This window comes from Ambystoma mexicanum, chromosome 7q (genome assembly GCF_040938575.1).
Source record: "Ambystoma mexicanum isolate Mex_15411 chromosome 7q, UKY_AmexF1_1, whole genome shotgun sequence".
NCBI lineage: Eukaryota > Metazoa > Chordata > Amphibia > Caudata > Ambystomatidae > Ambystoma > Ambystoma mexicanum.
Window position 1 is genome coordinate 773234774 of NC_090941.1, and position 23716 is coordinate 773258489.

Below are 23716 nucleotides of genomic sequence, written 5' to 3' on the forward strand. Positions count from 1 at the left end.
TTGAATGCAAGCAGATGTCCAAGGCTAAATGATAATGATGTGTTATTATATAGCACTTGCTCTTAAGTGCTTTATATAGAACAAATATACATACAATATGCAAGGCTGAGTTGAGGTGTTTATTCTTTCTTATTTAGGATCACTGCTTAAAGTGTTACACTTGTGGAACCCCCTGTTTTTTTTTAAGAGGCCTGAAGAAGAATGCCAGCACTCAAAATAAAGAGCCACATGGCGCTGGCCACAGCCCAGGAGCTGATATTTAAAAAAGAAAACAAGAAAAAACTTTTTTTATTTAAAAAAATCTTTTTAGGGGTAGCAAGGGCGACCCCTGGCAACCCGCAAATGACGTCCCTGAACTCGGTATCCTCTGCTAAAATTGACTCTCTTCCCCTTTGTTTTGTTGTTCATTTCGAGAGGGGCAGGAGTTAGGTCAGATCATTTCTGCCAGATCGGTCAGCCAGAGTCTTCTCTGGTGATTCCAAGGCAGATGATGTTGGGGTGACCTAAGAAGTCTCTCAGGGCTCCTGCTTTTCCCCCACACTATACAACATCTTTTACAAGGTCCCTGTACGATCTTCTGGATGCTAAGGGTGTATGTTACACCAACTATGCAGATGACACTCAGTGTCGCATTCCCCTTTTAGGTGACCACACCAGGAACACTGAGGTCATGAATGCAGTCTTCACCCTCATTCAGGTCTGGATGGCAGGCAACGGTCTAGCCCTGAATTACTTCCAAAACAGAGCTTATGATAGTTGGTACAGCGGCTCGGCTGAAGAAGCTTAACCCGGAATATCAGGCATTTCAGTTGTGTCATAGTCACACTTCAAGTGAAGACTATGGGCATAGTCATTGACCAAGAACTCAGTATGACGGTGCATGTGTGTAGCTTTGTGTCATCCACCTCGTACTACCTAAAATTGCTTGCCCAATTGAGACCTTTTTTGACTCCTGATAATTGCGCCACTGTTGCACAAGCCATAATTTGTACAAAATTGGATTATTGTGCCAGCCTCCTGCAGGGGGTTCACAAGGGTGAGATTGTGTGACTACAAATAGTCCAAAATAATGAGGTTACAGATGCTGAAGACTTTCGCAAAAACGATTGTGTCTCAGAAGCCAGGACGGCCTCACACTGGCTGCTTATTTGTAGTAGAATTACCTTCAAACTCCTGTGTATTACACATAAATGCCTTTATGTTGCAAGCTTTGGCTACCTAACCAAAGGACTCTACTGGCTGCCTACACATAGATTGTTGAGATCTAGCAATTTGGCCCTCCTTCATTTCCCCACGGCCAATCTCATCTGTCATATCCAGGGATCCTTTCTTCATGCTGCACCAAGAAGCTGAAATGCTCTTCCACCCGACTAAAGGACATGTCCATCGCTTGAGAAATCTAAGCGTGGATTGAAAACATTCCTGTTTCATTGATCACTTGAATTATTGCTCCCCCGGCTGCTGGTAACTTGCTAGGTCTATGTTTTTGTGACCTTTTATGTTGTGTTTGTTTTGTTCAGCACTTGTATGCCTACGGGCCTGTTTCTAGCGTATATAAGTCAGTAAAGTAAAGGAGTTGAACATATTTCCTTTAAATTGTATACTCTGTAACACTGCTCCCCAGTGGCTTGTACAGACCTTTTCTGCAACAAAAGTTCATTTTTGCACAGTATTTTATTGATTTGCGCAGTACACTGTGTTGTTGAATATCATTGGCCAATTAGGCCAAGAAATCAAAAAAAGCTGGAATGCATGAAATGTCGATGGGGCCAGAGTAATCAGGCTTGCTGTTTCTTCCTTCTACTGCTACGTAGCTTGTAACGTCCATGTCAGAAAATGCATTTTCTCAGTCCAAAACATTACCTGACCAGTTGAGGACACTAAAACCTATTCCAATATGCAAACCATTAGTGTAGCAACTGTCATCTACCGTGTCCTTGACAGGATATTTCCTTTTTTCTCTACATACCCTAACACCTCAGTGTTTATATATTTTGTGGGTATCTCTTTTGTGGTTTGAGTGTGTTCCAGTGACTGATTTAAATTGCCTTCCTTGGTTAACCCTTGATTCTTCGAGCTGGGAATTATGTGTGTTTCTTTGTTTGCCCTGTATAGTTGTATAGGCAATGAGAGGTGAGCAGGTCCAAGTGGATCTAGGTCACGTGACCTAAGCCCCTCCCACAGGTCAATCACTGCTAAACTGTTGTTGCCTTCCTGTTTTGTCTGCTTTTTCTCCTACTTAATGTTACGCACACCTGGTCTCTGCAGAGGCGTTGGGGCGGGGTTGCAGCCCTCCCGGGGGTGAGGTCGCTCGGGTCCGACTTCGCCCTCTGCGCGTATGTGGTGACTGGTGGTAATAAGTGATGCTGCTCGGGACTGCTGCTGCGTGGAGAATAGGGGGCTTGAGTATGCCAGCTTGTGCGCCGGGTCCCCTTCCATACCCCTTCTCCAAAACCGTGGTACCCGTGGGATGCGCTGTCCCTGGAAAGCTCACCTGTTGATTAGTTTTGGCGAGCGCTCCGTCCCGCTGCTTCTGGCAGGGGCGCTTGTATGATCTGGACCGAGTTCCTTCACTGGTCCCTTGCACGTGGTAGTCCAGTCCTGCTGCGACTAAACCACTATACGACAGGTAAGTGTTCCTGTTTGCCGTTGTCTATCCTCGTCTGTTTTTGTTGTATTGTAAAGTCTGTTGTCTTGTATTGCTGTCCGTTCATCTTTTGATGTTTGCTCAATGCTTTCTTCCCTTGCAGGTGATGTTGCCGGTCCGGCAGAAGCTGCGGAGCTCGAGGCGGCAGCCGGAGGGAATGAGTAACGAACCGGTACAGTAGCTGGTAAGTTGTTAACTAGGGGGCGCACAGGGTTCAAATGTGGCGCGGCCCTAGGACGGATGTTCTAACTTTTTCTTTCTTCTTCTTCACAGGGTCCAAGTTTGTGGATGCGGAGTGCGCTGTTGCGGCGTCGGAATCAAGATCATTGGATGTCAGGAGATGAGTCCGCAGATGAAGCGATGAAGCACCGGTTTCCTGGAGGTGAGTATGCAGGAGAACGCCTGGTTTCAAAGTAAGTAAACTGGTCCAAGCGGCGGTGAGCGCCACGTTGCACGGGAGCGCTCAGTAATGCGAAGCACCTGTTTTAAGGATGGAGCAACTTATATAGCTGAGCTTCTGAAGCCACGCCCACCAGGTTCAGCCTTCCTGCCACACGCTGCCACACCCGATGAGTCAGCACATGAAGACCAGGTTTAGGGAGCTACACTCCATGAGTCAGCACGTGAGGATGTTCTCTGGAATAAAGGCTTTCAGCTCTTGGAAAGTTCTTGTTAAATAAAAGCACTCCTGCACTTAAATAAAGTGTTCCCGGGGGGGCGCTGTTGAGCGCCGAACAAGATGGCCGCCTGAAGCTCGAGCTCCACGGCAGGCAGATCGCAAGATCCTAATTCGGCACTTCCACCACCAGGCAGCCGATCCCGGCTTACACGCTTTTTGAGCCGCTACCCGAGGAACCCTGCAGACCGAATCCCGATGGAAAACGGAGCCGTGGAACACTATCTCTGGGCGCTGCTGTGACCATCCCCCCGCCTGCAGCGCTCCTACGCGCCAAAACCCGGTTCCGGCGGAGTGGCGGACAGACTCGCCTGGGGGCCTGCGGCACATCCTTGCCCCGGGGGGCGGCGGTCCGCCTCTGCCCTGGCTGGCAGTGAGATTTGGAGGCAGCCTGGGAGCATCCTGAGGCAGCGCACCGCCGGCTTGGGCGGCCGCGACCGCTGGTGCTGGGCGGCCCGGGTCGGGCTGCTCCGGCGTACTTGGAGGGACATCTGCCCTGCATCGGGGCTGCCCGGGCCCTTTTCCTCGATTGCTGGGCTTCGCTGTGGAACCTACTCGGCGGGAGCCTTCCCCCTCCACTGACAGCGAGACCTCAACGCTCGGGGTGGAGCTGCGGTACACAAGTGGGAACCAGGTACGGCACTCCCCCCGCCCCCGTCGACACACGCTGAGCTGCCGGATCCTTGCAGCCATCAGGTACGTGAAGCGGGGAGGCCCCGCAGACGCCCCTGGGCGGTAGCACTGCCTCACCCCCTCCCTGCAATACCTCACGGATTGTCCATCGGCGGCCCCCAGCCTCAAGGCCCATTAACAACGAGTGTCACCCCGAGCTTGGCACGCTCGAACTTTCCCTGGCCTGCATTTATCTGAGCGCCCCCGTGCCTTGCGGACTTGCCTTCGCCCCTTCGCCCTACTGGGGGAGCCTTAGGCCTCGTGGACCACGCATATCTTCATTCTTGGGTGACTCCTACCTTCTGAGGGGGCCACAGTGATCTCAGTGCCACTATTCTACGCAGGACCTTTTGCCTACCGGGTGCCTGCCCTATCCTTCATTGCTACGCTCGAGGCTGCGGCCTGTCTACCCTGCGGAGCATTGTGCTGGGAGGTGCTCCTCTCCATTCATCGCACCTGGTCACTCATATTTGGATTCCTGCACTCACAGTGTCCGCTGGGCATCATCACCCCCATCCCTGGGGTCTCCTACCCCCGAGGTCTCCTGGCGTTATCCCCCATGTCTCCCTGGGTTGGCTGAGACCCCGCGGCCTGCACTGGTAGCCGCACTATCTCATCTATACGGATTCACAGCCACGGCTCCCTCTGCATTACTCCCTGTTTCATACCATACCTTGCATACTGCCTCACGTGGTACAGGGTCCGAGCTCCCCCTGCCTCCCTCCTATGGCTGCTGGGGTTCCCCCCTCGCCCCCACTCGACTTCCAACATCGTCAAGATGACCAGGGGGGGGGCACGAGGAAGCAGAGCTCCATCAACATGTTTGCGAAGGCTGCAGTGAGATCGTCAGAGGAGACCACTGAGCAGGCCCCTGTTGCATCATCATCCGTCACAGCACCGGAATCCCAAAATATGATGGACTTTATCCGTGAGGGCTTCACTGCACTTCACTCAAAATTGGATGACATGAACGGCACTATATCCTCTATTAAGGCCCACATCGAGAGGACCGATAGTCGAGTATCGGAGGTCGAGACACGGGTCAGTTCCGCAGAGGATGCACTGGGCGCCCTACGCCCTGAGGTCGTCGATCTTTCCAGCCGAGTCCTCGAGGTGGAGAAGAAGAACAAGGACTTAGAATCCCGATCAAGGCGTAACAACCTCCGCATTATCGGGGTTCCCGAGAATGAAGTTCACGAACCAATGGAGGTCTTTGTTGAGCATACATTGGTCTTGCTCCTGGATTCTCCCAAGCTTTCCCCGCACTTCGCCATTGAGCGGGCACACCGAGCCCTGACGGCTAAACCTAAGCCCGGTGCTCCACCTCGGCCCATCATAGCCCGGGTGCTGAACTCCTCGGGGCCGCCAGACTTAAGGGTGAGCTACTACTGGACGGCGCAAGGATTCATCTTTACCCGGACTTTTCAACGGCCATCCAACGTGAACGCAAGACTTTCCAAGCTGTGAAACGTAGGTTGCGAGACCACTCAATCAAATACACCATGCTCTATCCTGCCAAACTCTGTATAGAACACGCCAACCAGGTGTTCTTTTTTACGATCCCGGAGGAGGCCTCCAGGTTTATGGACGAGCATTTCCCTGGCTGACCCCTCTCCTCTGATCATGGTTTTGCAGTTACCCTTTGTCCCGTCGGGGAGAGGCCAGGCCCGGCCGCCTTCCTGCATCGGGGCCACTTTGATCCTCTATTCCGGAATCTGCTTGTTTTGTTCATCTTACAAACATATGCCACACCAACATGTGCAAAAACCCTGTTCAAGTTACATGCAAATTTCTACTGTGGGCACCTTTTGTCTTATTTGGATCTGCCGCAGCCCGGAGTGCGGCGGCCAGTCCGGACTACAGGCCCCCAGGCGCTGATGCCTCTGGTTTGGTTTTGGTTGAGGGGGGTTGGGATTGTCATCCCTCTGTTTGGGGGGGATGTGGGTGGGTCATGTTGGGGGTTATGTTATTAAAAAGTTGACGTTGGCAGCAAAGGCAGACCGCAAGGTGGTACTCAGGACTTGGTGCCGCAGGGTTGTGAAATTGGCCCGCTGGGCATTGACATTTTTTCTTATTCAACCACCACTGCATCTGTGACCGAGAGTGACCTGACCTTCACGAGCTGGAACGTGCGTGGGTTGGGCAATTATAAAAAGATGAGGCAGCTCCAGTTACAGGCCGAGCGTCATGGGTCCAAGATTCTGTTTCTACAAGAGACACATGCTTGCAATGAACAGTGTATGCGTTTTGCCAAAACTTGGGGTCCCCATAGATTTTTTACCGATTTCTCCACCCAAAGCCACGGGGTCATGACCCTCATTCACAAGAGTCTCAAGTTTACTCTTATTTCCTCACAAATAGACCCTCAAGGTAGATATGTGGTGCTTCATGCCACGCTCCAAAACAAGGAGGTGGTCCTGCTGAACATCTACGGCCCTAACTTAGATGACCCGGATTTTTATGTACAGGTCACGTCCCTCCTTGATGGCTTCCCCCTTGTCCCCATCCTTTGGAGGGGTGACTTCAACACAATTTTCGATGTAGCCCTCGATAGATCTGGATCCAGGCCCCGTCAACTTTCCAGGGCAGCCTACGCTGCACTATCATCCCTGCCCCGTCTCGCCATGGTAGATGCATGGAGGTTCTTCTACCCGGACTCCTGTGTGTACTCTTTCTACTCCTCAGTCCACGATTCCTATTCCCGTATTGACAGATGGGTGATCTCCAACGAATTGGTTAAGAGCGTTATACAGTTAATGATCCTTCCCAGAACCCTGTCTGACCACTCTCCTGTAACTGTCACCATAGGTTGGGGCCCTGGTCCTGGCCGTACTCGACGCTGGAGGTTGAAACCCCTCTCCCTGCTGGACCCGGAGTTCTCCGAGCTCTAGGAGTCTATTGAGGAGTTCTTCGAAATGAACACGGGTTCGGTAACATCACAGGCCACTCTATGGGAGTCTTTTAAGGCTTATATCAGAGGGATGGTGTTGTCAAAGGAGAATGGTGTCCTCAGGTCAATCCGGAGAGATCTTGCCGTGTGTGAATCCAAATTATCAACCCTGGAAGCTAAATGCTCACTCCACCCCACCCCGGATACCCTGGCGGACATCGGGGTGGAGTTGGATACGTTCCGTTCCCTTGCGGAGCGCGAACAAAGATTTTTGGATAACCCTGACATGGCAAGGAAATACGGGGAGGGCGAGCGCCCTGGCCGATTTCTGGCAAGACTGATTCGCCACGAGACGGGATCCCTGCATATACTTGGGATTGAGAGGCCTGACGGTTCTATGGCTGTCTCCTCGCAGGACATCAACACAGTATTTTTTTCATTCTATGAAACCCTCTACTCCAACTCGGATGAGGTATCAGTGGAGGAGATCGACTCCTTTCTTGATGCCCTCCCTTTGTTGACCCTATCCCCAGAGACCGCGGGCTCCCTCGATTCTCCACTTACGCTTGAGGAGCTCTCAGAGGCTATGGATTCCCTATCTTGCGGAGAGCCCCCGGCTCGGATGGTATCCCAGTCAAATTTTACAAGCGCTATAAGTCACTACTGCTCCCTCACTTGCTTGCTCTCTGGGAGGAGTCGGTGGAGGCTGGTGTATTTCCCCCCTCTCTCCGTGAGGCCACAATCACAGTACTACTTAAATCTGGCAAATCCCCCTCGCAATGTGGTTCATATCGCCTGCTCTCACTTATAAATTGCGATGTCAAAATATACGCCAAGGCTCTGGCTCTCCGCTTGGCCCCCTTTTTAGCATCTATCATCCACCCGGATCAGGGGGGCTTCATCCCAGGTCGCTCTACCTCCCTGAACCTAAGGCGTCTCTTTAATATAATTAACAGAATAAACCCCGAGACACATGCGGTGGCTGCCACACTGGACATGCACAAAGCGTTCAATTCAGATTCTTGGAGGTATCTGTGGCGAGTTCTCGAGAGCTGTAAATTTGGGCCCTCCTTTCTATCCTGGGTCAGATTGCTTTACTCAGCCCCTGTGGCTAGGGTCCGCACAGAAGACCGTTGCTCCCCTCTCTTCGATATTGCCAGGGGGACGAGACAGGGTTGCCCCTTTTCTCCCCTGATCTTTGCCATAGCAATAGAGCCTTTCGCCGATATGCTCCGCCAATTCCATGCACACAGAGGTCTCCGTATTGCGGGCCAGGCGGACATAGTGTCCCTATATGCTGATGATGCACTGTTGTTTATACGCTCTCCCTCCATCAACTTATCCCCAATTCTGGAGGACGTCATTCATTTTGGCCGAATCTCGGCCTTAAGGTGAATTGCTCAAAATCCACTCTCTTCCCACTTACGGAGTGCACTCTCCCCCCTCCCGACACCCAGGGGTTCACTTGGGCTCAGTCCACGATTACCTATCTGGGGATAGAGATAACGCGCCATCAAGTGCTGACTTTCAAGGAGAACTACCAGAAGTATCTTGCACACCTGTCGGCTAAAGTTCTAGTCTGGGACAAACTCCTGATATTCCTCGCAGGCAGAATAGGTCTACTGAAAATGGTGGTGTTGCCCCAGCTACTTTACAGGTTTACCAACATTCCCGTGTGGCCAGGGGGGGCTTCTTCCGCGAACTGACCCGCACAGTCAACTCCTTTCTTTGGCACTCGGGCGCGGTCCATCTCAAGCTGGATACCTTGTCTACCCCCATGACTCACGGGGGCTTTGGTGCCAACTCCAATATACATCCTACTGGTTTAACACGGCGGCCCCTCCCCCACATGTTAGACTCGAGAAACTTGCGGTCTGAGACCGCGACATCGCTCTCTGGTGATACAACCCGCCTCCCTGGCGCTGGACTCACAGAACCCGGTCGCCTGCACATCCCTGGCATTGGCGAAAACTTGGAGGCTAACCGGAACTGCTTACGCCTTTCACGGCAACTTCCCTCTTTGGAACTTCCTCCCGGGTGTCCCACGGGTGCCACCAGCCGTGGTTCGTTGCTAGGCTGAGGCGGGTTACGAGTTGCTGCGTGATGTGTTTCATCAGGGTATATTTGTTGAATGGCCTGACCTCCCATTGTCCTTAAGGAGGGGCCAGTGTGTATGGCTCCAATATTTGTCCCTCCATAGGACCCTTAAGCGTAATTACCAAATGTTCCCCGGATTACCACCGGACGACCCTGCCATCGAGGAACTCACCTCCCCCTCACCTACGAGAGGCAAAATATCTACACTATACACTATGCTACAGTCCAGAACTATCCCAGATTTCACTAAACTGAAACGAGCGTGGGAGGTAGACCTTGGCGTTGAAATGTCGGATGAGCGCTGGGCACACTTATGTGAGCGCACACATCGGGTGTCTTTCAACTCCCGTTTTAAACTTATTCAGTTCAAAGTACTACATAGGTTCCACTACACCCCGATCAGATTGCACCGCATGTCAAGGGATCACCCCTCTAGCTGCCCCAGATGTGGTCAGGATGCTGCCGATTACATTCACATTATTTGGTCCTGCCCCCGCCTCTCACAGTTTTGGGAGGCAGTTTTCTCGACGGTGTCCGCAATGCTTGAACACCCCATCGATCCCTCCCCGGTGGTGTGCCTCTTCCACGACCCCCCAGGTCTCTCCCGGAACTCCAAAGAACTGGCTGGCCTCTGCATGCTCCTCGCGGTGCGATCCATCCTGCTCTGCTGGCTTCGTCCCTCACCTCCCACACACGCCCAATGGCTAAGAGCGGTCACGTGGGCTTCGGACTCTCAGGAAGCCTGGTCCCATCTACAGCCCACCCACTCCAGGCCTAGGAACATTTGGCTCAGATTCCGTTCTTATATGTCTGACCTTGAAACGACACCGGATGCATCTCCCCCAGCCGCTTCCCCCCACCAGCCCGGGTCCTCACCCTTATCATAGCTCTCTGACATCCTGCCCATGGTACAAATGTGTCCATTGGTTATGTTTTCATGTGAAGCCACCTCTGTATGCCTAAATTGTGTGAATTTGTATTCATATTGTACTTGCCTGGCGCTGTTGACCTGTGTTTTTTTTCTGCCATGTTGAATAATAAAAAAAAGTTAAAAAAAAATAAATAAATAAAGTGTTCCTGCTCACATCTCTATATGAGCCTGGCGCCAAAGGCCAGTCAAGGCCCCTGTGTTTATGGGTCCCAAAGGGACATAAGCGAGTCAAGTGACCCATTGCCCCATCACTAGATGGTGTGGTTTTTGTGTTCTGGGGCCTGTGGCCATGACACTTAAGCAGCCCTACAGCCTCTTTTCCTTTGCAGTTGGTGAGCAGGTGCAAGTGGATCTAGGCTGTGTGGCCTAAGCACCGCCCACCTTCTTAGCCCTGCCTCTTCCTTTCTGCTCTTAACTCTTAGATCAAGGGTGTATCTAACCCGGGTGTCTGCAGAAAAGGGCAATTCCGGTTTTGACCTGTTCAGACTGGGAGGATGTAGGGACCAAATGCCTGTGCAGACAACAGGTAAGCATGCACCGACATGTGCTTTTTTTCCTCCGTCCCCACCGGCCATACCCACCATCACCAGGTAATGGCAATGACATTGCCCTTCCTCTAAGGCATGGACTCTCCAATGCAGCAACCTCACCCCCATCAGCCTCAAGCCCATCAGCACCCCCTCGCTGTCCACAACACAGAAGTTGAGGCTTGCCAATGTCTGCTGAGCTATCACCCATGAAGCAAACATCACCGACCTCATCACTACACATGACCTTGATGCCATCTTCATCACCGTGACCTGGCTGACACCCACCTCCACCCACAACCTCGGTGTCCTTGTCCCGGACAGCTAAAGCATCCAACACAGAGACCGTCCGAACAAGACAGGTGGCTGCCTCAGTCATCCACAAGACCTGTGGCCTTGCACCAGACACTGGCCCCTACGAAGTCCTCTCCTGCCACTACCCACTCTCCCCAACAGACAGTCACCTTCCATCTCAAACCAGACCACTCAAACCCAACACCATCTCCATCAGAGACTTCACCGACCTGGTCACACCATGTCCCTCACGCATGCCAACAACATCTTCCCAGGCGACTTCAGCCTCCCAGGCAACAAACCCATCAAACCGATGAAGGAAGCTCTCATCTGCCTCACAAGCACACAAAAGACCCAACGCACAAGAAAGGTAACCTCCTCGACCTAATCATCACAGCACTGCCTTCCCTCCACTACAACTCTCCTCTCCCACTTGACTGGTATGACCACCTGGCCGTGCCTTTCAACATCCTGCACACCACCCCAGCCAAGCAGTCCCAGGCGAAACCCATCAGAAAAACCTTCAGGTCCTTCAAGAACTTCCCAGTGCAAACCCTCATGAAAGGCTTCTCCAACCTCCACCTCACATGGACGGAACACCCCCAACCAAACTGCCACTCTCTACTGGAAGCACTCGTGCCACGCTCTCAGCCTCCATCGGCCGGCACGCACCTCTGAAACAACGCACCTGCAAACGGAAACCGTCGGGACCCTGGTACATGCGAGAGCTCCAGCTTAGCAAAAGAGCCATCACGAAACAAGAGAAAACCTGGTGCCGCTCCAGGACCACATCCAACCTGGCGCTCCTCAAGGGACTCTGAACAACCCGCCAACAGCTAATCAACACAGCCAAGGCCTCCTATCAGAACACCATAGCAGAAGCTGACAAGAAAAGCAGAGACCTCTTCAAAGCAGTCAAGCACTGCGTCAACCCGCTACCTGACCCTGCCATACCACACTCCATCGAAAAATCCACCACCGTCAACACCTTCTTCATTGACAAAATCAGCAAGATTCTCCAGCACAGACAACAGCTCTGCATCCACAGACCACCTCACGTCCCTTCTCCCAAAATCTCGACACCATGCACATCCTTCAAGACACTCTCTACAGAGGACCTATGCGCCCTCAAAGCCACATCATATACAGACATCCTCCCAGCATCCACCCACAAGGCCTTCCCCGCAGAAACTCCCCTTCCCTACCTGGAGATCATCAATGGCTCCCTAACTTAAAGCACCTTCCCATCAGCCCTAAAGACAGGACAAATCCTCCCTCTACTAAAGAAACCCACTCTGGATCCCAACAACTTAGGTACAGATCGCCCCATTACCCATCTTCCCTTCCTAGGTAAGATCTATGTATATCTGTTCTGTTGTTAACTCTGAAAAGCGCGCTGTTGCTTCTCGAAGCTAGGACCACACTAAAATTATACTATATTAATAATAGATAATTTAGTGGCATGTGTCATTTGTATAAGCAATGACATTTTGTTTAGGGGCGCAACTGGTTTGTATAAGCAATGGCAAGTCATTCAGGGACTCGGAATCTGTCATACGTTTGTGTTTTTTCACACGGAAGTCTTTGATTTTCTTCTGTGCACTGTTCCAGTTGTCTGTGCCAACAGTGATGTCAGAGCATTCACTGGTTAAGTTAACCTGTGCTTTCTGATCAATTGTTTGATCGCTGCTAAGCATGTCGTTTCTATTAGGTTGATGTGAGATGAGACCTCCTTGATATGTTCACAGCTTCTCATATTATAATCCTGGGGCTCACTGTAGAATGCCATGTTGTATGTATAACAGCGTTGCAGTTAGTTCGTAAGATGAGCACAAACGACACATACTGCCTTACCTTCAAGGTATTCACGGTCAAAGTTCAGCCTTGCAAAAGGCAGACCTAAACATTGTAGCTCTCTGTGAACAGAGCCACGAAACACCACGCCTTCTTTCTCTGCTTGAACCGCTACAACTGCTGTAACTGTGCTTAGAAAGTACTTTGCGCCGAGCCAGTCTTTTTAAAGAGGTCAATCTATTGGGCTTCCAGGCATAAGTAGTAGAGCTCAAAGGCGCTGCACTCCAGGGGGCCTTATATTCTGCACTCTATGGCTAACTGCACGTCATAAACTAATTTAAATGTTTTACTTGGCTTGTCGAATTAATCGCCTTTTCTTTGACTTTTATCAAAAACGCCAACATGTTCTATTCATTCAACACTCCGATATGACAAACTACCTTTCTCGCCATCCTTCCCGTCCCACATATGTTCACTTAATGAAATATCATCTACTTTTTGCGAATCCTAACATTTTCCCTGTGCCTCAACAGTTGTGTTCTCCCCATCACTGATTCGTTGTCACTCAAGACATTGCAGTTTGCTGTATACAAATATTTGAAATTCTGGTACTTAAGCCATTGGGGTGAAGCCTTGGGATTGCTGCACATGGTCATAGAGCTTCAGTGGGAATATGTTTTGCATTGTGTCACAAATACTTTTGTTCTTACCCTGTGGTTAGGGTTTCCTTGACTGGGGCTGAAAGAACAAGGGATTCTTTTTACAGCGACACTGAATGAGACTGATAGTCTCTTCATGGGCATGAACTTACTACTCATGTGACTGTATTGGTTGCAGATGTCTGTCAGTCAATGATTTGTGCGGCATGGGCCGTGTGCCATTCCTTGAAAGCAGCATTGCATTAGTTAATGTTTGGCCCTTGCTATCTTTATTGTATTCCCCTGAATTCCTTTTCAGTGTACTCTGCTAGAGATAGGCATCATATATCCGGCAATGCATGTCTTCTGAAGAGATTAGAAAATGGCATGAAAATGGCAATGATCCATCTTGAGTGGTTTTCTCTGCCTAATAGTGTGCTGAATGACTCTTGGGAGCATGCACTTGTGAGCGACTGTTCTGAAGGTGCATGGTACTTCATTGGTATATAGGGATTGGTGAAGAAAGCATATCCATCTGGCAGGGCATATGGTCTGGAAAAGGAAGCCTGAGTACATTATTGAATGCCTCTTGGTTCCTTGGTGTCTTCACTGGATTCACAAAGTTCTTGTGTAACCAAAACGTTCTGTTCAAGCAAAAAGTTCTATAACAATCTTTCGGTAAGAGTTTTTTGTACCTTTTGCAGATTACCTGGTATACTCCACTGCCAGGAATCTTTACACTCTCCTGCCAGGAATCCCTATACATTTGTCAACTGCCTGCTGTACTCACCTGCCAGGACTTCTCTTTAGGATTCTCAGTTCTCCTGTATACTCTACTGCCAGGAATCTTTTGTACAATCTCAACTGGCTGGTATACTCACCTGCCAAGACTTGCTATGTGTTTCCCAGTTCTTAGATTCAACTTCATCTGCCTGGGGCATTCACCTGCCAGGGCTCTTATCCACTTCACAGTTCTTACGTATACTAGAATAGCATATACCATGTGCTGCTTGAAATTATTTTTTTGTGGTAAGACATTTGCTCAAATATATTTGCTTAAACCTCTACCCCACATAGTCATCTCATGCCTCTGTATTTCATTGAAATTTGCCTTCATACTTTGTCTTGTCAGCATTCAAACATTCTTCTCATTGAATCTTGCGTTTTTACTTTGCCTTGGCTGCATTCAGACAAACTTTGCCTTTGTACTTTGCCTTGACTGCATTCAAACAAACCTTGCCTTTTGTATATTTTCTGCATTAGCAAACTTGTACCAATCCATCACTGGTTGGCACGGTTGTCGGAACGCCCCGGCGTCCGAGCTGCTTTAGGCAGATTTACAGGTCTTCTCCAGCATTCTCAACGGTTCTCGCTGCTCTTTGTTATGGCTTCTTCTGCTTCCTCCCAGGTGGAGTGTGCGGATGCTTTCCAAGCACCCACCACGGCTCTGCTGTCACACACCAGCTTTCCTTCTCAGCCGAGGGTGAAGTCCGCTGCCTCGCGAGCGACCGACCCTCCAGGAGCATCTGCATTCTTCCTGACATCTCCACTGCCTTTCTTGCTTGCACGCAGCGTTCCTCTTTTTTTCCCAACAGCCTCCTGTGCCCTGCCGGCTTTGTCGGTGTGCTTCACGTTCAGGACCCACAGCGTGAATGGTAAAGTCTCCACCTGCACCTCTCTTCTCCATAGTGCGGTTGCCATTTATTAATGTTCCGCTCATTGCACGTTTGAAAAAACAACTAGTCTGCATGTTGCACTTTGAGCTCCTGTCACTCTGCACAAACTCCCTTGTCCTCCTCGTCTCAGAACCTGAGTGGTAATGGGCGTTGAAGTCCACAACTTTCTTTGGGCTTTTAACTCCTGGATGTTTATTCTCATGGTTTTCATAAAAAGGCACATCCAGAACACAAGGGGTTATGTGTGAGTTGTGAGTGTTTACGTGAAAGGTGGAGGCCTGACTGGAATGACATTAGGCCATTAAGAACTCTGGTATCAGAGGGCCTTCCTTATGGGGAAGGGAGGAACAGTGACACTCCTTCAATGAAGTAATTACATCTCCCCGGTAGTTGTCTCCTCCCATGTGATCCTCCCTCATGAAACCACCCTCAGGTAGCAGTTACAGCCCACTGGCCACATGGGAGGAGGTCACTGCCGGGGAATCCATGATGGGTCTATTGGATTCATCACTTTTCTTTATGCTTATCATATAACTCTGCATGCACATATTTTGAAAGTATATTGTTATTATCAGGTGCTTTAATAATAGCTCTTATTATTATTATCAAACTTTAATGGCACACAGTTTATGGACCTCTGAGGGTTGAATTGCTGAGTCGGCCTTTCCGGGATTCAAACATGCATTTGAGCACTTAACCTGTGGGCTATTTGCTAGCCTTTAATAATACAATGTGGGATTTGTAGAACCTCTTCTAGTTGGGCAAATCGGCATTGACATGAACGTTGTCCCCAAAAGTGTTTGCTTGAATATAATTTTAAGTAGCTCTAGCCTCCAAGATGACCTCCATACACATGTGCTTGTTTTTTCATTTTTTGATATTCTATTCTCTTGTTGTAGGCTTTGAATGTATGTATATATATATATATATATATATTAATTGGCATGGTGTTTATACATTGTGACATTTAATTGTTTTTTGCTTTTATTCTCATGGTTTTTAAGGAGCTTAATACGATTTTAATTCGACGTTTTTGTTTATGTATTTCTTTTTCAGAATTTAAAAATCTCGAAACCTGAAACCTCAAGCAGCTACAGTACGGGCATTTTAAAGGAAACTGAGTTAAAAGGTGATAGTCTTGACTCCTCTTTGTGTGGCCCTAAATAACACAAAGATTTATAGGATGAAAGAAATGAAGCAGTTAAGAAGAAAACGAAAGGGCAATTTTAGCGTTCAGGAAACTCAAACCTTACTCAAAGAAATAAGAAACAGGAAAGATGTCCTTTTCTCAAAACAGCTCAACACACGAATCAATGAACTGAAGCGAAGGGCATGGGAGGAGATTGCAGAATGTGTTAATGCCATTGGAGAAGGAGAGCAAAGAACAGGGCAAGAGGTGAAAAGAAGGTATCTGGACTGGAGAGCACTTATGAAAAGGAAGCAGCTAAATGCAACCAATTTTAGATTAATGACCAGCGGTTTTGGCCTGCCCTTTCAAGATTTGTATGACTCCTTAAACGAAGATGTGGATGAAAAACCAACACCATTTTCAAATGAATCTGGATTTGAATGGCAGTCTTCGGCAGATTACAGAGAATCAAGTGGGTCCTCTGGCGAAATCAAGGTGGAAGATGAGGATGAGCAGGATCATCACAACTTTGAGGTATGTGCTATACGACTTTGAAAACTACCCAGTAATCCAATTCTGATACCATTTTTATTTTCTCTTTAGTTAAAAACCTATTAACATACCTGGCTTGATTTTGTTGGGACATAACCTTTAAGGTTCTTGTTGTCAACAATGTTCTATAGATTCTGTTATGCTGTAGATAACCAGAAACAGCAAGTAGTTACATTGTTTTCAAGTAAAAACGGATAACTGATGCAGCCCTGAACTTGCACCCACTCTCTTGAGTTTGGCAAATGCAAATTGATGCCTCGTATGTGATCATTCCTTTTGCATTTCCTTCCCATTTTAATTCCTCCCCCTTCTCTTCCTGTTGCCTTATACCAACATCACATGTCATGTATTAGTTTACTTTATTCCTCCACCTCTCCTGCTCTCTCAGTAAATTAAACCCTTCTGCCCCACTTGTGCATTTGGTAATTTCTCCCTCAGCCACCAGATTCCTTGCACTAGCCTTCTTTCTCATTGAACTTGCATGACACCAGAACTGATATGTTCTATCGGAGGAACCAGAAGGCAACATATGAAACCCCAGGTCACACATTTTCCATATGGGTTAATACCATTGCCTCATCTACAGGGTGCTATCGAAATAACCTAGAGCCTACAAGAAACTATACAAAAGGCATTAGATGGTGCATCAAATAAAGAACCTGAACAATGCATCAGATATGGGAACCTAATAATGTTTAAGATAGTGTGCCTGATTAATAAAACCAATAAAGTAATCTGATGGAGAGACGCTGCGCCCCACTGAGGCCTTTTTCCTGAGCAACCTGCTCTCACTGGCCCTTATCATAGAGCAGCCTTCTTACACAGGGGCCTTGTGTACCCACTTGCCCATTCTGGTCACATAGTAGTCTTGATGTAGTATCTGACTTTGCTACCTTGCTCTTAAAGAAGGAAGAAATGTACTTGCGCTGTCCTAGATAACTAGTGAAACGCAATGTACTTTTGAAAGAACTTGGGATCAGGTTTTTATGACTGTTTAAGGAACATCATTTTACATGAAAGAAGAGTGGTAAAAGAATATTCTGCTTTTCAGAGAAGACATGTTTTAAGATAATAAGAACATCCTGTTTGGCAGAAGGGTACAATGCTCATGAGGTCTGTTTACGACACTGGCTCCTGGGACTCAATGAAGCACTTCTATTTCCGTAGAGATAAGATCAAGCCAGCAGAGCCCTTTTATCGAAGGAACACTCGTGTTTTGCCATCACTGCTTTGATTGCTGATGGGAACAAAGGGGACATATTTACCTTAGCCTGTGGAGTTGCAAGAATATCCATTTGGCCATAGCTCTAATCTGTGATTTAAAGGACAGATTGGTACACAGCTAGACCCTGTATGTTTCACTTCTGCCTCCATAGAGGTCTCTTTAGATTGCATAAATGTTGACTAAAAGTGGAGGGATATGGAATTCCCTGTTGTGCCAGGAATTATATCCATTTAGAGCTGTAGAAAAGCTGAGCAATACCATATTTTCTCTTCTGTTGTTCAAAGAAGACTGAGACCAACTTGGATCAGCCCCGGCATAGTGCAGGGTTCCTTTAACACAAAAAGGAGGTAGGGGTACAACTGTTATGCTGCTACACCAACAACGACACCCCAAAATAGGTGGAAACCTATAAAACAACACAAGTGCTGGTGAGCAGTACTCTAATTCAGGGGTGAACCCTCATCCTTATTCTTTTGGATTCATGCAGGAAAGAGGTAGAGCTACACACGGCTAAATGTTGTGTTTGCAACAACATGCTAACAAGAAAATTCAACCCACTGTTAGACGGCAAAATTAGTAAACACGTACAATTTTATTCAAAAACATCAATTACAAATCAAGGCATAAGCAATTAATAGCTAGGTATACATTGCATAGTCTGTAGATTTAACAGAAAACACCAGACAAAAAAGAATGCACAGGGAAGAAGGCCAGTATAAATCGACCGTTTCATCAACTAACTTGTCAGGCTAGACAGTACAATGAGTCAAGCCCTATGGTTAGCCGGAATTTTAAGTTGCTAACCACCACTGTGTTAAAAAACAAATAATCCATTCACTAACACATCAATCCATTCCCATTCAACCCAACATGTTTCATTCTTCACGCACTTCTCATACAATCAAATCAAGGGAAATTATTCAGGGGCGCTGTTTTGCCTGTGAACAATTCGCAATGTATCCTTTATAAAAATGACCACAACGATCTTTGATTCAGACCCCAAAATGTTTGTCACTGATTTGGTCATCCAATGTCCATTCAACTTGTTCCTACTGCGTCGACCCTTATCACTCGGTCGACTAGAAAGATGAAGTGTTCCCACCTGAAAAAGAGACGGGACAAGGGTAAGTATAGCGCCTCTTGTCCCAGGGAGGCAAATAAATTGAGCCAATTTCTAGGCAGATCATTAATGTCAACTTAAAAAAGAGTCTTAAATACTCTATGACCACGAAAATTAACACAGTGCTAGATTTGAACCTAAACAGGGAATCTGTTTAACATAGGGCAGGGTTTGAAATTGAGGGGAGCTGGGAGATATTTAGCTCCTAGCTTGTAGCCTAGAAGAGTCTGGTTAGCTTGACATCAACAGATACTGTCGGCTCTACAGGCCAACTGATGCTGAACAAACACACCTATGTGAATTTAACTCTGTTTTCGGGACAACCTATAAATAAACGTTAGGACACAACTATAATACATTTGTAGCATAATGGGTCGTAAATAATAGACAAAGTGATATGTGTCATCTCATGCGAAAGTTAGACTTGCAGAACATTATGTTCTAGCTCCTGGTTCCCCAGAGGTAGCTCCTGGACACTGGTTAATGCTGGATACCCAGGAGCTGCTTTTCGCTCCTGCTTATCAAATCTGAATTTCGGTCCCTGTAGTGCCTAAAACTATGCAATATGTAATAGGGCACCCCTGCCTACAGTATGAAAGCCTGCTGACCGATCTAAAACAAGAGCAAGCACATTTTCCATAAATCAACCACCAAGCACATAATATCCCATAGATAATTTATACTGCAGTTTCACCCTACCTGTGGAAAGATGTATTGCCTTACTGGGCCTCATGACGCAGCTCTTGGTAGTCAAGATGGTCCTGCAATTGGTAAGTTAAAGCTAATTATGTCTTGTATGTAAGGGCCTATTCTTTTTGCTACCTTTTAAACTTCTGAGAGGGCAGCAGTTTTACCCGTGATTTAGTGGGCATAATCAAATTCAAGATGAAAACAAGCGGCATCACCTTTTTAGAAACTCAAATTGTTGAAAGATGCAAGAGTGCACATGTGGTGTGGGGATCCTGTTAACCAGTCTTCATGATCTGGTTCCTTTGCTCTACAATTTTATCATAAAAAGTTGAGATCTTCAGACATAACTCTGGCTGGCCTTGCCTGCCCACATCCAGTTTAACTTCTCTCTTGTCTCACTTATAGGGTGATGCATCTAGGGCCCCCAAAAATCTTGCCCAGAAGTTGAGGCTGTCTGGTGGCTTGAGAAACTCGAAGAGTAAAGAATTATTAAAGCTACATGTTGACAGCTTTAAAAAAGTTAAACGGCGGCCTGATGTTTCTCAGGTAATGCAGTTTGTACCTGGAACAAGCTTCCGGTAGAAATGAGTGTCAGCTCATTTTATTTGCTTTTTTAGAAAGAAAGTAAAGACCTAGGTTTTGCAGCAATTTATGGGAGGCTCAGGAGGGATGTTTTGTAAGTGTCCTTTCCCTTTAACTGCACTTTAGTACTTTTGCATGCATTTTTCATTTTGAAAATGTTAGTTCATTCATGCATGGGTAAAAAGGAAGAGAGTGGGGTATGTATAATTTTTATTTAGTTTTATTTTTAATTCTGATTTTGTTTTTATAGTCTCCTTGTATTGATCAGTAATTATACAGTGCTAATTTACATGTTTGTGTATGGATTGTACTTTGTAAAATTCCCCCCCAAAAATAAAGTAACTTGTACCAATCACTGTTGCTGTTTTAGAAGGGGAGCAGAGGTCTGCTTTGCTTTTAGCAAAGGTGCTGATCGTATGAATAAGCTAGCGCTACTAGTACTACTGCTGCTGCTACTAATACTACTACTTCTAGCCATCGCCTTCCTGCTATATTTATATTGTCAGCCCCAACAGGAACAGAACCAGTGCCTTTTGCACAGAAAAAAACCTATTTTGAAAGAGAAGCTGGAGTTCACGCACAGAGCTCCATGCACCAGCTGACTTCAGTTTAGGCCACCAGTTCATAATTCCATGCCAGTCGAACTGGATGCACTTTCTGCATGTGCATGCTTCTTTCTTCTAGAAACCCTCCTGCCTCTTGCTCCTCTACTCTTACCTCTTCTCCCCTTGTCTCACTTCTCCCAACCCTCTTCTGTCCCTTTGATGTTCTCACTCATATATCGCCTCCAACCTAGGATGTTATTCTCCCTCCCACTAATCCACTTGCCCTCTTCTATGACCATTTCCTTCTGCCCACCTCTAGGTACTCCATCCCACTCATTACTACTCCCTCCCCACCACTCCTTCCTCCCCCAACCTACTACCTCTCCTCATAAACAACTCCTCACTCAGGTCAACCACCTTTCACTCGGACACGTTATTTATTTATTGCTTGCTTGTTAGGGGCTTATACAATAAGAACATACTGTTTCAAAGCACCCACGGAGCAGGGAGGGAAGGAGATAGGGAAATACATTAAGCATTACAATATAGTATTTAAGAGCAGATGGGGGGGGCAAGGGGGACAACCCTACTATGCCTTGTGAGTAATTCAGAACGTGCAGTGCAGAAAGGAAGAGTGAATAGGGGGTAAGTGCTGGGGACTCCGAGCCTATGGGTGGACCATGGACGAAGTGCTAGAATGTTGAGTGCTAAAAGGTCTGGGCCAAGGGAGGTCTAAGTGCGAGTCTCCAGAGTGGAGGATATGCAGGTGCCAAGTGCTATGGAAAGACAGGAGCTGGGAGGAATTGGTGTGGGAGGTCAAGGCCCCGCCGATGCATAAGGGCCAAGTACACTGATTAGCAGAGGAGAGAAGGAGGAGGAAAAGAAAAAAGTCTTAAGGAGCTTCCTTAAGCTCATGTGGAGCTTCCTCCACATAAGCCTTATAGCCACTCCTTACCTGCCTGTATCTACATACCTGACACAAACATACACACTCAAACTGCAGAACCACTTTAACTCCTAAGCAAATACCACACCTGCTCCACCACTCATCTCCACAAACCACTACTCCCTCCTTCCTCCTGCTGGTCTCTTGGTTGTCTTCAACTTCCACTCCTGACCTCACGCAAAAAAACACACACTTCATGTTTCCTGCTGACCTCTTTTATTCCCCTCCCTTCTCTATCCTTGGGCAATATGCTTTTATCTTTCCCTTCTGCAAATGTTACAAATGAGGAGCTAATCCACTCATTGGCTGTGCTTGGCAGCTTTGCTGACTGCTTCCTGCAGACTGGGTAATATCACTTGTTTTGAGCTCCTTCTCTGCTACCAAGGCAATTCAGGTGATTTCGCTTTCCATGCGCTCTTTTCTGCAAAGGAGAGAGAAAGACTGACGAATATATAATGTTGGAGACAAGGCTAGCGAGAGCACTGATCTGCACACAAGCATGCTGGCACAGAGGGGGGAATAGGAAGTGGGGGTCTTCTCATCTTTCAATTAAATTAATTTATCCTCCAGTGATCCCGTCCTCAGCATTATGACTGGCTCTGGATACCTCTCAGTTCCTCCAATCTTCTGTGGTGAGGAGCTCCTACCACTCCCTGACAAGGCCACAGAACTGGCCATGTCAAATTATGGTACGCTCCTTGCGTACCCGTACGCTGCATGCGTGGGGTACTGTGTGCCTGTCGGCTGCTTCTGTGAGGATAAGCTATTTGCAAAGATTCAAAGACTGATAATGTCACTGGAGATAATGTAATGTTCCCCTTCCACTTCCACATACAAGCAAGCCTCAGCAGCCTGTTCCTGATCCGCTAATTAGGAATTTGATGTACAACTACCTTCCATCCTCTAGTTTTGTGTTCCATGACCACATGATGGACCCCTTGGCCTTCCTTTGCATCACCATGCCAGAGGAACCACCTGCTAAAATGGGCGTGCTTATCTCGGTTGTGGCCAGCAAGGGTTGGAATTACTCATGAGTAATTATACAAAAAGATGCTTTCATGGAGTTCTTGAACATTTGGGAGAATCACAATTTTGCAGCAGCAGTCATTGGACTAACCTCTCACCCATGGACACAGTCATCAGTGATAGAAACAGTCATGCTGTGGAGCAAGGATCCTTCAGTTGCCTCTATTACTACAGTTCTATGTTCATTCGTCTCACAATTTTTTTTGCTGAAAAATGCATCACATTGTTTTTTGTTTTGTTTGGGGGCAATCCCCTGCAAATCCCTATTATTTATTCTCTATACCCCACACACCCTACCCTTTATATGCCCTTGCCCCCCACCCCTCCATTTTTTTTTTAAATTGTCTTTATTGTTTTCATTGTAACAGTCAAGTAAAATTACAACAAACCTGTCCCATGTCCCACGCCTCCATCGTTGTTTTCATTATTTCGCTTATCCCTATGTTGGGGTGTCTGTGCTGTTTCTGTTTCCAGAGTAGTTCCACCAATGGGGTTCTTGCCACTGCTCTGTCTTGTGCTGCCCAGACCGGTTGAGGATCATCTCCTAGCCACTCCCTTAATACCTTTAGCTGTGCCGCTTGGTAGTATTTCTGAAAATGAGGGCGCGCCAGTCCCCCCTCCCTGGTTGGTGCGGACATGACAGCCCTAGCCAGTCTTGGCGTTTTCCCCTTCCACACAAAGGTTGAGATCACCCGGGCCAGTGTTTTAAAGAATAATCTGGGTACCCCTACCGGGAGGACCTGGAAATAATATAGAAGTTTTGGTAGGATGGTCATCTTTACCGCTTGGATCCTGCCCCAACACGAGATCAGCAGAGGGTTCCATCTCTCCAGATCTCTACGAAGCCTTGTGAGGAGTTGCGGATAATTTTTCCCATAGAGCTTTTCCACCCTGTGTGTTAGTGTTATTCCCAGGTATTTGATGTCATCCTCTGCTATCTTGAGGTTTAGTGCTTTAGCTTCTCTCGCTATCTCCCCCCTGTCTCCCGCCAAAATTAAAATTTCCGATTTGTTCCTGTTAATTTTTAAGCCTGAGATTACCCCAAATTCTTCTAGCTCC

At 47.6% G+C, this 23716-nt stretch overlaps 1 protein-coding gene across 2 annotated transcripts in view; it reads left to right on the forward strand.

The window, feature by feature from the left end:
* MSANTD4 (Myb/SANT DNA binding domain containing 4 with coiled-coils) overlaps positions 1 to 23716 on the forward strand; it is a 204801-nt gene that overhangs the window by 33294 nt on the left and 147791 nt on the right. Inside the window, exons 2-3 of one of the 2 annotated variants that reach the window (XM_069640727.1) lie at positions 15899 to 16505; positions 19964 to 20104. In XM_069640727.1, coding sequence (XP_069496828.1) covers positions 16026 to 16505; positions 19964 to 20104 — 621 coding nt within the window. In that variant the 5' untranslated portion in view covers positions 15899 to 16025. The remainder of the gene's footprint in view (positions 1 to 15898; positions 16506 to 19963; positions 20105 to 23716) is intronic. The other variant, XM_069640728.1, reaches the window with a different exon arrangement.